The sequence below is a fragment of the Carassius gibelio genome, chromosome A7 (assembly GCF_023724105.1).
Source record: "Carassius gibelio isolate Cgi1373 ecotype wild population from Czech Republic chromosome A7, carGib1.2-hapl.c, whole genome shotgun sequence".
NCBI classification, from domain to species: domain Eukaryota; kingdom Metazoa; phylum Chordata; class Actinopteri; order Cypriniformes; family Cyprinidae; genus Carassius; species Carassius gibelio.
In genome coordinates, this window is record NC_068377.1 from 34,054,669 (window position 1) to 34,067,939 (window position 13,271).

General features: G+C 35.9%; 2 protein-coding genes across 2 annotated transcripts; one reads left to right on the forward strand and one right to left on the reverse strand.

The window, feature by feature from the left end:
• Positions 1-4,379: 4,379 nt before the first annotated feature.
• LOC128017336 (39S ribosomal protein L46, mitochondrial) lies at positions 4,380-6,209 on the reverse strand. Its single transcript, XM_052602687.1, has 4 exons — positions 5,936-6,209; positions 5,555-5,759; positions 5,282-5,452; positions 4,380-4,882 (listed from the first exon to the last, which is right to left on the reverse strand). The coding sequence occupies exons 1-4, from the start codon at positions 6,161-6,163 to the stop codon at positions 4,635-4,637; spliced, it is 852 nt and encodes a 283-aa protein (XP_052458647.1). The 5' UTR covers positions 6,164-6,209; the 3' UTR covers positions 4,380-4,634.
• Positions 6,210-6,419: 210 nt separating this feature from the next.
• LOC128017337 (28S ribosomal protein S11, mitochondrial) lies at positions 6,420-12,972 on the forward strand. The gene is made up of 6 exons (XM_052602688.1): positions 6,420-6,610; positions 7,174-7,290; positions 8,197-8,295; positions 8,798-8,927; positions 9,727-9,792; positions 12,658-12,972. Exons 1-6 carry the CDS (start codon positions 6,531-6,533, stop codon positions 12,763-12,765), a joined length of 600 nt encoding a protein of 199 aa, XP_052458648.1. The 5' UTR covers positions 6,420-6,530; the 3' UTR covers positions 12,766-12,972.
• Positions 12,973-13,271: the final 299 nt, after the last annotated feature.

Consider the following 13,271-nt stretch of genomic DNA (forward strand, 5'->3'; position numbering starts at 1 on the left):
AGGGTCATACCCATCTTGGTTTCTCACAAATGTAATGACTCTTCAAAGGAGCGCACTCACAAAAGTGCATCCAAAGCACAGTGTTTGAGAGCTGACCTAAGGCCAGGTATGAAAAAGCAACAAATCACTGACTGTAACTGGTAATGACACCTAATGACACCATTTGCTTTGTGCTCAAGGAACCCATATTCAATGACACATTTTATGTTAGTTTTTTTCAGTGAAGGATATTCAGTAGCACAAGGGACACAAAGGGGTGCTAAAGGATCTGCGGAAAATTTGAGAAGAAAAAAAAAGTGTATTCATATGGCTGTAGAAGTTAAAACATACATTTTTTTGAAGATTATAATAAAAAAATAAAAATAAAGCCTAACTCCTTAATTATTATTATTATTATTATTATTAAATTAAATTATTAAAATATAAAATGTTATTAGCTTTTTACATAATTTTAAATCTATTTTTTATTATTAAATTTTTATAAGACAACAATAGCATAACAGTGAAAATGGTTCTAAAAATATTTTCTTATAGAGACACACACACACACACACACACACACACACACACACACACACATATATATATATATATATATATTACTTAAGCAGTGACAAGGTCACTGAAGGTCCGTTATTTAATTTTTTTAAACAAGCCTTACACTTCTCGCACAGTAAAATAATGAGTCTTATTTTTTTTTTTTTTTTTGCTGAAGTATTATAGACCAATAGAGTTATTGCTTGTTCAGTTATATTGCCTTTCCGGATAAAAAAATAAATAAAAAAAAAGAACACACATGGAAGCAGTGTAAGGTTAACTTGGGTTAAATTTCTCCTTTGGGGCTTTAAAAATATTTTGCATTGTACTCTGCACTTTATAAATGGTTGATTGATTGTAGGCTTTGTTTTTTAACACAGTCTTTCACTTTAATTTGAAATGGGACTTGGTGTCTAAAAACAAACAAATATGAGAGGACAGAGTGCAGAGAAAATATAAATTCTAATATCGTCAAAGGGTGTTTAATCCTTTCAGACATGACAAAGCATTGTGATAGAGATGTGAGACGTGAGCGAGGACAAAACATGCTGATCAGCTAATTGTGGTAGATGCCCTCAATAACTTCACCTGATCTCATACAGCTGAGCTCAGCGCTGGAGGTCTTTGAAGGGAGGGAAGGTTTGGACTCGCACCCATTTATTTCTTTCCCAGCTCCATTTAGCTGTCTCCGAAGACATCGGAGCCTCCGTCTTAACCTTCAATTATGAATTAAGCTGTTGAGGTAAAGCATGTTTATGGGATAAATGTGGCCAATTTAATTTGAAATGTGATTTGGGTTGAAGTGTCTTAACAGCAAACATGCATAATGTTTTTTATTCTCACCGTTATTAGGTTAGACATTAGCGTATTGAGTACGCTTAGGTGCAGAGAGCACTGTATGTTTACATGAACTAATAAAACTAGAACAATATGCCAATATCTGGATTAATGTTAGAGTTGAGATACAGTTCCAATAAAATACTTTTGTAGCTTTACAGCAATGAATCACAGCAGACTTCCTTTGGCTTTTTTGACACTAATCAACAGAAAACACTCTATAAAGGGATTTAAATAATATGGAGTATAAAATCCAAACTAATTAACTTCATAAGTATTCACCCCCTTTAACATGACATAAATAAATCAAGTTGATAGTTAAACTACTTGTGTGTAGTCAGAGAGTTTCAATTGATTGTATAAAAATGACTCAATCTGGGAGATCCAACTCCCAATATTGTGTCAGAACTTACATTATTAAGACAAAAAAAAAAAAAAAAAAAAAAAACCTCCAAGCAATTCTGCAGAAAAGTAACTGAAAAGCTAAAGTCAGTGGACGGCAACAAGAAGACTTCAAGAAGTCATTAAATTCCCCTTGGAGTATAGTTAAATCAATAATTAAGTAATGGAAAGAGCATGGCAGTACTGTAAATCTAACTAGAGCTGGCTATCTTAAAAAAAAACAAGTGACCATTGAGGACACTAGTGAGGGAGGTCACCAAGACCAGTTGGAAGACGTGGTTTTGAGATGGAGACCAAAATAATGTTTTTAGACATCAAACTAAATGAACGTCAGACAAGCAAAATATATATTTTGGGAAGCATGGTGATGGTAGTATCATGCTGTTGGGAAGATTCTCTAGAGCAAGACCTTGGAGGCTTGTGAGGGTATGAAAACAGCTGAATGCAGGAAAATCCTATTGGAAAACTGCAAGACTCCTGTGACTTGACACAATTATTTGTTTTCCAGCAAGACAACAACCCAAAGCTACACAGGAATGGCTTGAATAGACAATGCAATGTTAATGTCCTTGAGTGGCAAGATCAATCTCAATCCAGTTGAGAATTTATGGCTGGACTTGAAAATAGCAGTTTTGCTGAAAGAAAAGCATTGCATTGCAGTAACCAAACTATCCACATAAAATCAAGTCAACTATTCAATGCCGACTTGACTGGGATGGATATTCATGGCTAAAATGTATGGTGTTGTTGTCCTGGAATGACCAGATCAGTCGTATTGAGAATTTATGGATGGAAACATGAAAGTGAAAAGGATGAAGAAAGATGAATATTTATGAAAAGCACATAGAAACATTCAAAAATGTCAACGCTGTCCCTTAAGGGGGTCAGGATGTCTCTAAAAAGAACATTATTTTGTGTATTTGGTGTAATGAAATGGGTTTTTGCGGTTTAAGGTTAAAAAAAAACATTACTTCCCACATACTGTACATTGTTGTTGTTCCTCTATTTCCTGCCTTTCTGAAACTCATCGATTTTTACAAAGCTCATTGGTCTGAAAAGCGAGTTGTGCTCTGATTTGCCAGCTATCCAGTGCATTGTGATTGGGTGAATACCTCAAGCGTGTGACGGAAAAGTAACACCCCTCACCATAGTTTGATGCAGTGTGTCAGTGCGACAAGACAAAAAAAATAAAACCAATTATAAACGAGGAATTTGTTGCATCCAGTGGGGACATCATTAAAGATTATAATGACTTATACTGTATTTTTACACGTTGCATCGCATTGTGCAAACATAAAACCATTTGTGATTGAGAAACGACAACCACCAAACGCTACTGTACACTGCTCAGAACTCACGTTTGATTCATCAGTGGCATCTTTGAACATTTGGGCAGCGTTATGCAAATCTTCCCACATCGTGACATAGATATGTAAGGGCGTGTTTAAACAAGGCATTTTAGGAGGACATGGACAAGGCTGAACTTTTAAAAAGAATATCTCTTTGGGTTTGAGACATTAGTCTTTACAACTTCATGGATCTTATCTATTAACGAACAGCTTGAAACACTCCAAAGAGAAAGAAAGACTTGAAATTGCATTATATGACCCCTGGAAAAGTTAAAGCATATTCTTTCTGTTTCTGAAGTAGGTAGAACCCTCAGCTTCACAAAAGTAGAGTAACGCTGCACAGACAAGTGAGTTAAAGTCAGTTAATATAGATTTGGACTTATAGTGTTCCAATAAACCACGTTAAAACTTTTCTTGAAGTATTGTGTATTTATTTTTCATTTAATATAAGTTCTAAACTGAATCACGATGCCAGCTCAACATTGTGATGTCTGTCAGCCATCGGCAATTGCATTATCTATCAGCCAAACCCTAATACATAGAAAATCTGGGTCATATTTTATTCCCAAAACAAAATGAGAAAAAAAACGTTGGATAAAGAAAAAAAGTCTGTTTTTAGTACCACTGAGGTTTTTCAAAGAAGTCATACATCACTTATCCTTATGAAAACTGGCTAGGCCCTTTCTCAAGTGAGTGTTCTTTAAAAAAAATCTCCCTCTGCAAAGCCCGAAGCCCACAGCTGCACTATTTATGAGGAATTTCAAAAGTAATTTCTCTTCCAAATCCCAAAACGCTGGCAGAAATGACTGTCTACAGCCAATTTTCAGAGACCTACATAATCAAGGTGCCTAAATAACTCATAGTATTACTAATCCCCATTTCCACCAGCACAGCACAAAAGTCAATGACTATTTGACAACTGTGCATGCGGGAGAGACATAAAAGAGCAGAAGAGAAACCCCAAGTACAAGGCATTTAAATTTGACAAGACAGCAATATACCGGCCAAAAGCATAATTGGAGATCCTTTGTGTTTTCATAAAGGGGGATGAGGGTCCGTTGGATTGTCTGTCCTCCATTCTTTGTCCATCTACTGCCCTCAAGTGGTAGTATTTTAGAGGACAAAATATGTGCACGCATAAAGAAGTGAGGGTGAAGTATAGGAAAAGCAAACAATATACAATTTCCACCCTGCTGGAAACATGATTTCATGCTACATTTAAAAATACTTTAAAAAAGATGAGATCACATGCTATAAAGCCAAAACCGGATCTTTTTATAGAAGTTTTCATTTACAAGCAGGATAAATACATATCGACAGGTGATAATATAGTGTATGGAACATACTGTATAACATCTAAATGACAATCTGAACGTCACTCATTGCATGTTACGGTCATCAGGTGGATTAGGGTCCAAACTTATGGAATTATAGTCCAAAAAATATAAAAAACATAAATCTGTGCTCTGTTTTCCAACATATTCTCCATCATGTCCATGTCTTCCCATATTACAGTGCCATAATGAAGCGTCTGACTTGTTTCAGGTACTCTGGCTTCAGGAAGTCCTGGAGTTCCTCCTTTTTAACCCAAGCAAATAAATTCTTCTCTAGGGGTAAGTGCTTATGGCTGGGCAGCACAGCTTTGAAGAAGAACACCTTGGCTCCAACACTGCCCTCTTTCTGAATGTGCTTTGGGTATTTATACTTGTAAAATCCACAGGGTGCATTGCCAAGGAAGGTGGCCTTTATATCAGCCCCTACAGAGGACAAATTAAACAGAAGCTTAATCATGTAACCTGCAGAGAATTACAGTCTTGTTATATCATCACTGCCATGCTGAATGATACCTAATGTGATTTTGTTAGGGAGTAAGAAGAAACTTACAGTTTTTAAACACTGTGGACCAAATCTTTCCACTAGTCCTCAAAAGTATAAACCAAAACATAGTTTTTCTTTTACCAGAAAATGGTTTCTTTCCCTGCTTGTGATGTGGTGTTAAAACAGCTTTATATATATATATATATATATATATATATATATATATATATATATATATATATATATATATATATATATATAAAGCTGACATCAACTCCACAATAAAAACAGACCGACCTGAAGCTGTCTGAATGGATATTACAATATATAAGCATTACCTGGAAGACTTGCAAGGGCACGTTCGGCCGTCTGTCGAAGCGTCTCTCCCGTCTGCCACTGTATCTGAGGCAGGAGCCAAAGCTTTTGACTGCCAACATCCTTCTTCACCAACAAGATTAAGCTGTCTGCTAAACAACGCTCTGAAGAACCCGTGTCTTTCTCGTCAACACCTGTGGAGTAATTTGTGAATATTCTACATGTTTTATAACTCTGAAGTGTCTTAAAAACATGACTAGAATCAAAAACTATATCACTGCCTAAATAATGCTTACCTTGTGACCTCGGAGCTGGTTGAAATAGCTTCAGTTTCTGTTCCCAAATATCTTCCAGATCTTGAGCTGTAACAATTTCTTTATCTCTATAATCCTCCTCCTCCTCATCTGAATCATAATCCTCTTCTTGTTTCCGGCTCATCCGTGCAGCATCCTCCAGGAGCCTCAGCTCGTGGTCCGAGAGCAGACTTCTCTCTAACTCCATCTGAAACGAAAAGCAATATTAATATTAATACATGGGCGGCATTATAAAGGGATGCTGGCAGACCAGAGCCTAATATTAGAATACACAAGACAGACCACAGACACACTAGCTCAAAATACACAGCACACTAAAAGTATTATATATTTCATGTGCAATACAGAAATATTTTTTTAAACCTGGTGCATTAGCTCCATGAACTCTTCCTCTATAGGGCTCCTGTCTTGAGAGACCACAGGTAACCGCTGCAGGCATACAGCTCCATGCAGCCCCCACGGAGACGCAACACCCGCAGTTTTGACATTTTGTTGCCTAGAGGACGAAACATTTCGCACGCCTTTGTTTAATGTACCTGTAATTGTTATTCTCCACAATGGTCGACAAAGTCTACTGAGGGGCGCCGCCATGTTGACCGCACGTGTTCCCGTCGTGCTTAGCGGAGTTTGTGAAATAGACGCGACTATTTCGAAAATAGGGGGAACCAGTTAAAGAGAAAAGTTGTTTGTGGGTGTTTACAAATGCAATTAATGAAAATAAATACCTATTATAGCTAAACAACGTATTATTACTTTTATCAATATAAATAAAATAATTTACGTCACATTCGATACACTGGCGTCTAAAGTATAAGTACAACACCCCTCTGAAATATAGCATGATTGTGACGTGCCGGTTAAACACACTTTACACGAGTCGACCCTTGTGTCCGCCAAGCTACCTGAAGTCATGAGTGTGTGTGTTCGTGAATAAACTGCATGATTTAAAACACACACTATGTATCTTAGGCTGTACAGCTTCATTCGAGGTTCGTGCCAGCAGCTTTTTGAGTCATTTAATTCAGCTGGACGGTTAATGTAAGTAGCTCGTGTGTTTATTATAGCAGCACATCTGATAAAGTGTTTGACGCATATCTTTCTCTGTAATGCTGTGTGTGTGTGTGTGTTTAGGCTATATTTAAGTCAACAAAACAATCATATATTTAAAATGCTGAGATAACATTAATCTGATTTTTGGCTGTGGTTCCATGGTATTGTCTTTTAGGACACGTATAATATTTTTATATAAATGTGCTTTTTTTTGACAATGCGTTGTAGTAAAACCTCCTGGAAATATACCATACTTATACTGTTTCCCCCCCTTATCTAACATGATTATACTGTTACTGTTCTATGAAGCACCTCCTAAATACCATATTCACTGTCAGTGAAAAGTTTGGAGATGCATACTCATTCTTTATTACTACTGTTTTCCACATGTTACAGTAAAAGTGAAGTCATCAAAACTATTAAATGACAGAAGATAAAATGTCTTCTATTTGAGCTTCTTCAAAGTCGTCACCATTCGTCTAAACACCAGCTTTGCACACTCAGGAGGGTTTTTGGTACTGATGTTTATAATTGGTTGTTGTCTCCTGCAGTGGTGGAAATGTGGGTCTTCAGCGTCCGCTGTCACGCAGTGCCATCCGATTACAAGATACTGACACAAAACCAGTGGAAACCAAGAGCTCATCAGCCTCTGTCAGAAGATTGAAAGAGTATGACAGAAACACTGACAAACACCTGATTTCAAATATGGTCTTGCCCAGGGGCTCCCGAACCTTTTTGTCCGTTATCACATAAATTAACCCCAGAGATTACAAATAATAAATAGATTGTGATACATTTTGGATTCTTTAATGACTAGAAAGTTCCAAATCATTTGTTTAAAACAGATATATACTTTTGAAATGTCTTTCCTGTGCCTTTAATCAATGTAATGCATCCATGCTGAGTAAAACAATTAATATATATATATATATATTTTTTAAGTAGCAAAACCTGTTTTGAACATTAATAGTAGGGCTGCACGATTTTGACCAAAAAAATCTGAATTGTCAATTATTCCCTTAAAAATTGTTAATGCGATTTATTAATTACGATTATCACCATTTACATTGAATGATGTCTATACCATTGTTTGCATGCTGCATGCAATTATATGAAAATAAATAAGCTGAAAACACTAACTGAATAACTTTTACTGCTTTTCTATAATATTAAGCCTCAAATGTCAACTAGACATCGGATTTTTAAATTACAAAAAAAGTACAAATATTAATGGTATTATAATGTTATACTAAAAATAAATTAAAATCATGTGAGTAAAAACCCTTAAGATAACATGTAGAAAGAAACAAAAAAAAACATCTTAAGATGCCAAATGACTTTGAACGATTAATTGCCACTTCGAATGATTATGTACTTGGCATTTATAATTGTAATCGTGATTAAAAAATGTGATTAATTGTGCAGCCCTTATTGATAGTAACAGTTATCATTGATAATAACATATATCTATATAAAGTATTGCTATATAGATAGAAAAATAGAGAAATTCTACAGTAGATTTCATGGTGAAATGTTTGTTATTGTTGTTGCTTTATATTCTGTTCTCTATGTAGTCTCTTCCCTCCATTTCCGGGTGAGGAGAGCTCCCTGACATGGGACAGCAAGAAGTTTGAAGAGTTACCGATAGCACACATAAAAGCCACATATAACAAGTAAGTTGCTTCACAAAAAATTAAACGGTTGTGATTGACAAATTAAAATGGAATTAGTCCAGATATATTTTGCTTGCTGTGTGCATGCAGCTATAGCGTGACTTATTTCAGCTCATACTTATGTTTGACATTTATCCATCTATTGTGTTTGTCAAGGTGCTTTTGTTGCATATCATGTACATATAAATATACGCATCATGCCTTTTAGTTTGCATATGTGGAGTGAAATTACAGTATTTTCTGTGTTTTTCTGAGAGCTACAGATGTCCATAGTTGCAGTATGTGCATTATAATTATTATTTATACTGTACGTAATTCTGCATGTTAACTCGGCCCACATTCATACAGACTTCTCTTGTCTAATAATAATTTCAGCATTGATGCATACCTGTTCACAGCCTGTGATTTATCCTCCATCTCTCCAAAAATAGTGGGCTTTTATAGTCAGGAGTCCATAAAAGATGCAGGCTGACAACATATTGTCCTTATGTTCTTGCTGTAGCACACATATCCAGGTCACAGATTGTCTGGGCCAGTACATGATCCGAACCTCGTGTGGATCAGAGGGCTTCAAGAATGTGAAGAAATCCACTCCCATTGCAGCACAGACTGCTGGGATTTCAGCTGCTGCGGTAAGATGGACCATCATCTTGATAGTTACAAGGTTATTGAAACTTATACTGAGATATAATGTGTCAAGGATTGTTTAAGCCAATTTTTGTGGTTGGAGTACAATACAATGTAATAAAAATATAGTTGTCAAGGCATAAACAATATATCATTTTGTTTGTTTTGTTCCATCAAGGTAATTTTGTGTCTGTCATTTGGATGTTGTCCACTTGATGGCAGCACATTTCTTTGTAGTAATTTACCACACCCTGCTTAATTGTTAAAGTACCCTTCTTTACTGTAGATTGTAGATTTTACATTTAAAATCATGCTGAAAAATTCTGAATGAAGAACTTCCGAAAGGTGTTTTATTTATTTGTTTTTGTAAAATATGAAAGTCTTATGTGCATGTATCCTCAGGTCTGAGAATATCAGCAGTACCTCACTGACCGTTTCAGTGTTGTTTATACTGATAATTTGACTGGCCAAGAGAAATAGAAAAAATAAAAATAGCATTTCGAATCTTCAGGTTTCTTGTTTATTCATCTCTTTGGTTACTTCCACGCTATTTGTTTGTAATTTCATCAGCATGTGTTGTGAAGAGTCTAATGACAACCCTGAGTCACAGCGGGCTGTATAATCAGTATATGGCTTCCCACTGATAACCATTCATTTGCTGTATGGACACAAGCGTTGTGATCTAAATTGGTAGTTTCGGACAGACCTCAGATTCTAGACTCCTGCAATTTTGTGTTTCCTCAGTGATTCATTAGTTTTTATTATGCTAAATGTTCTAAATGTATGTATGTTTGTCTTGAGCAGAAGGCGAGGGCAAAGGGGGTCACATATGTCCGTGTGCTGGTGAAGGGACTCGGTCCGGGGCGCTTGGTGAGTAGCTTACTAATGCCTTGCATGATGCCTATAAAGATTTACAGCAACAACAACAAAAAAGTGTTCTGAAAAAATCTGCAGTTCCTTGTGGATTAAACTACATTGTAGGTGAGAATATCCCCATAGTTCCAGGGAAGTTTTTATTTATTGTAACAGTTTCCATTTACCTATATTTTATATGATTGCAGTAAGATTTTCAAATGACGGCTTATCTGTAACTGTGTGAAAACCAAAGTGAACCTTTGTATGCAAATGAGGGTTTTTCCTCTGTACAGCCGTCGACAACATAATTTACCTCCACTCCCAAATTAGACAAACATTATGTTGCTGTTTTCTAATAAACTAGGCAGTGAATTTTGCAGTAAATACCAATTTTTTTTAATGCAAAATAGTGATAATTAAAATATTTGTAAAGGGTCCACCTTGGTTATTCACCACTTATTTATTTGCACAATAGAGAATAAAAGAGCAAACAAAACATAGAAAAGGCATAGAGAGATCAGGGAGCTATTGCATAAAATAATACTAAAATAAAATAATTTTTATGTTTTGGAAAGAAGTTTCTTGTGCTCACCAAGGCAGCATTTATTTGATCAAAAATACAGTAAAAACAGTAATATTGTGAAATAATGTTACAATATACAATTTAAAATAGTTTATATTTATAATAGTTTATATTTTAAAAATTTAATTTATTCCCGTTAACCATGTGCAAGTTGAAAATCTAAAAGAAAAACTAAAGACTAGTGCAGATAAGTGATGCTAAACACTGTTGCATGGCATGCATATGGGAATTTAAAGCCTCTGTTCGCAGCTTGAGGTCCACAGATGTGCAAATGAGTAAAACCAAACATAAGATTTAATTTAAATTTGAAGTAAAAGTAGTCTTATTAGTATCACCTTTTCTGTACGGTTTGAGGTGTGCCGTTACCCTTTAGAGGGGCCTAAGCCATGTCATTGAGAACTTTTTTTTACTTTATATGGCCCATCCACCCAGAAGCCTTATGAGGTTATTCTGGTGCAACTTCAAAAAACCAACAAGGTGTGTGGAAAAAGCAAAAAAAGTACTTATAAAGCCAGCAACACATGTGGAGTGTAGAAATAAAAGAAATAAAAAACCTTTATTGTGCCACCTCGTTTCTGCACACAGGTCTTCATCAGCACTTAATGATTGCAAATTAAAAAAGCAAAAAACTCTGAAATGCAAACAAAGAGCAAATTCAAACTCAAATTCAAATCTGTTTGATTTCCAGCAATCACAAGACACATCAGAAGACAAGCTAATAAGATGCAATGATATGGTGACCAGTAATCCGATATGTAACCAGTATTTTGTAAGCATTAAAAATTATTCAAAATTAATTGCATCACCCAAAACATATTTAGAATTGCATAGAGGCATAGTGTCAGCTACTTTTGCTACTGAAGACACGGGAGGACATTAAGAGCTGCTGGCAACAGGGGGCCTTTAAAGTGCCCCTATTATGGGTAATGAAAGGTTCATATTTCGGTTTTGGGAATCGCCAACACAGGTTGACATGCATGCAAGGTCAAAAAACACTTTAATTGTCTTAAAATGTGCAGTTTTTTTTTTTTTGCTTAATGACTCCCAAACTATGTTTAATTATATTTATTATATTTTAATCAGTATTGTTCCAAACTCCTCCTTTGTGTGACGCTAAACTGCAGTGATTGGTCTGATGACCCAGTCTGTTGTGATTGGTCTACTGCGTGCAGCGCATGTCAATAACAGTAAGCCCATCACCATTACTTAACCCACAGATCGGTGATAAACACCTAAACAGCCATGTTATATGTGTTAGCCCAATGCAGAAATGTATTGATAAAGCACTGCAATTTGTACACGAACGTATTGCTCTGTTCTTTATCAGTACTACAAATAAAAACAACGACAAACATTCAATATTCATCCATACATTTCTAGGCAATTGTGAGTAAACAGATATTGCTGTTACAGAGACCTACAAGCTGCGCATAGCGAACACAACTAAATACGTATTTTGCATGCTACAGTAGACTTCAGAGTGCATGACAGCATGTTTTTAAAAGAATTATTCCGCTTTCACACAACTTACTCACCCCCATGTCACCCAAAATGTTCATGTCTCCCTTTCTTCAGTTGCAAATAATGTATCATTCACAACTTATGTAACGAAACGATCTGTAATTTTCTTTGTCGTTTTTTTTTTTTTTTTTTTTTAAGACTGTTTGATCATACTTGCACATTCACTTTGTAAATACTGGGTCGGTGCTTCTGCAGCGATAGCGGATGATTTTGAAGTTGGAGTAAAAAATAAGTTGGGAGTTTTTCCAGATTTCGCCTATTCTCCACAGGAATCCGACACGGTGTTTGAGGGAGGGGGGGGGTTCAAGTTTTCCCGGGTCTGCGCGCACAACAAATGAGTGGGCATAAATATGCTAATGTTTCATTTTGACATCATCTTGAAACCACTAAACATTTAAAAATTAATGGACTGCAGACATTCACTGCAGAGAATCCTCTGGTGAGCAAGTGAATTTTTGAAAAAAACTGTTCTTTTAAATTAAATTTCAGGTGACCATAAGATGACCACAAAGATACATAACATTTATAATATCCTCCAGTAACAAACAATATGGTGCAGATATAATGTTCATCCCTATTAGAAATAGTACAATTTTCTTTTCTTTTTTTTTGGGGCCAAAACAGCACATTTCAAAATGTAGTTCAAGAGTATTAGGCTTCATCGGATCATTATGTCACTGGAGTCACTCCTATTCCTCTTTTAGAGAGAGTGTATTGTTGTGAACTGTATCTGGTGGCTGACTTGGATTATATTGATTTTGCTCCCCCGTGTGTAGTCTGCCATTAAAGGGTTAACCATGGGAGGACTTGAGGTTGTTTCCATCACCGACAACACCCCAGTGCCGCACAATGGCTGTCGCCCTCGCAAAGCACGAAGGATGTGAGGAGAAGGAAGAAACCCCATGAACCCTGAAGTCCTGTTTGTCTTTCTCTATTCATTATCATCGACCATCCAGTCTGAATATAGAGGTTGAATGTTCAATTATTCACCTCAGCGCTGTCGGAGAGTAATGCTTTATTCCTATTTGTAGCGGCAAAGCTATGTATATGTATTTACCTTTTTAATAATTATTAAAGGTGTGAAAGTTTTACTCATGTCGGTTTTCAATTCTTATTAGTGCATGTGCATCTTTCAGCTACGCATGGCTGTGTAATTTTAGAAAGCAACTCTGTAATACGAAATCTAAATGAAACCTAGAAATAAACAGACCGCGATCGTGCTGGATAACATGGATCATCAGGTTTTCAACTTGTGCAGTTCATTCAGCTTCAGTGATGCTATCTTTAAAGTACAAGGGGAGCAACCCAAATACTAAAACATTTATTTATTCATTCATTTAAACTTTTAACCACATATGGTTATGTTGATCTTAAATAATACAAATGTAAA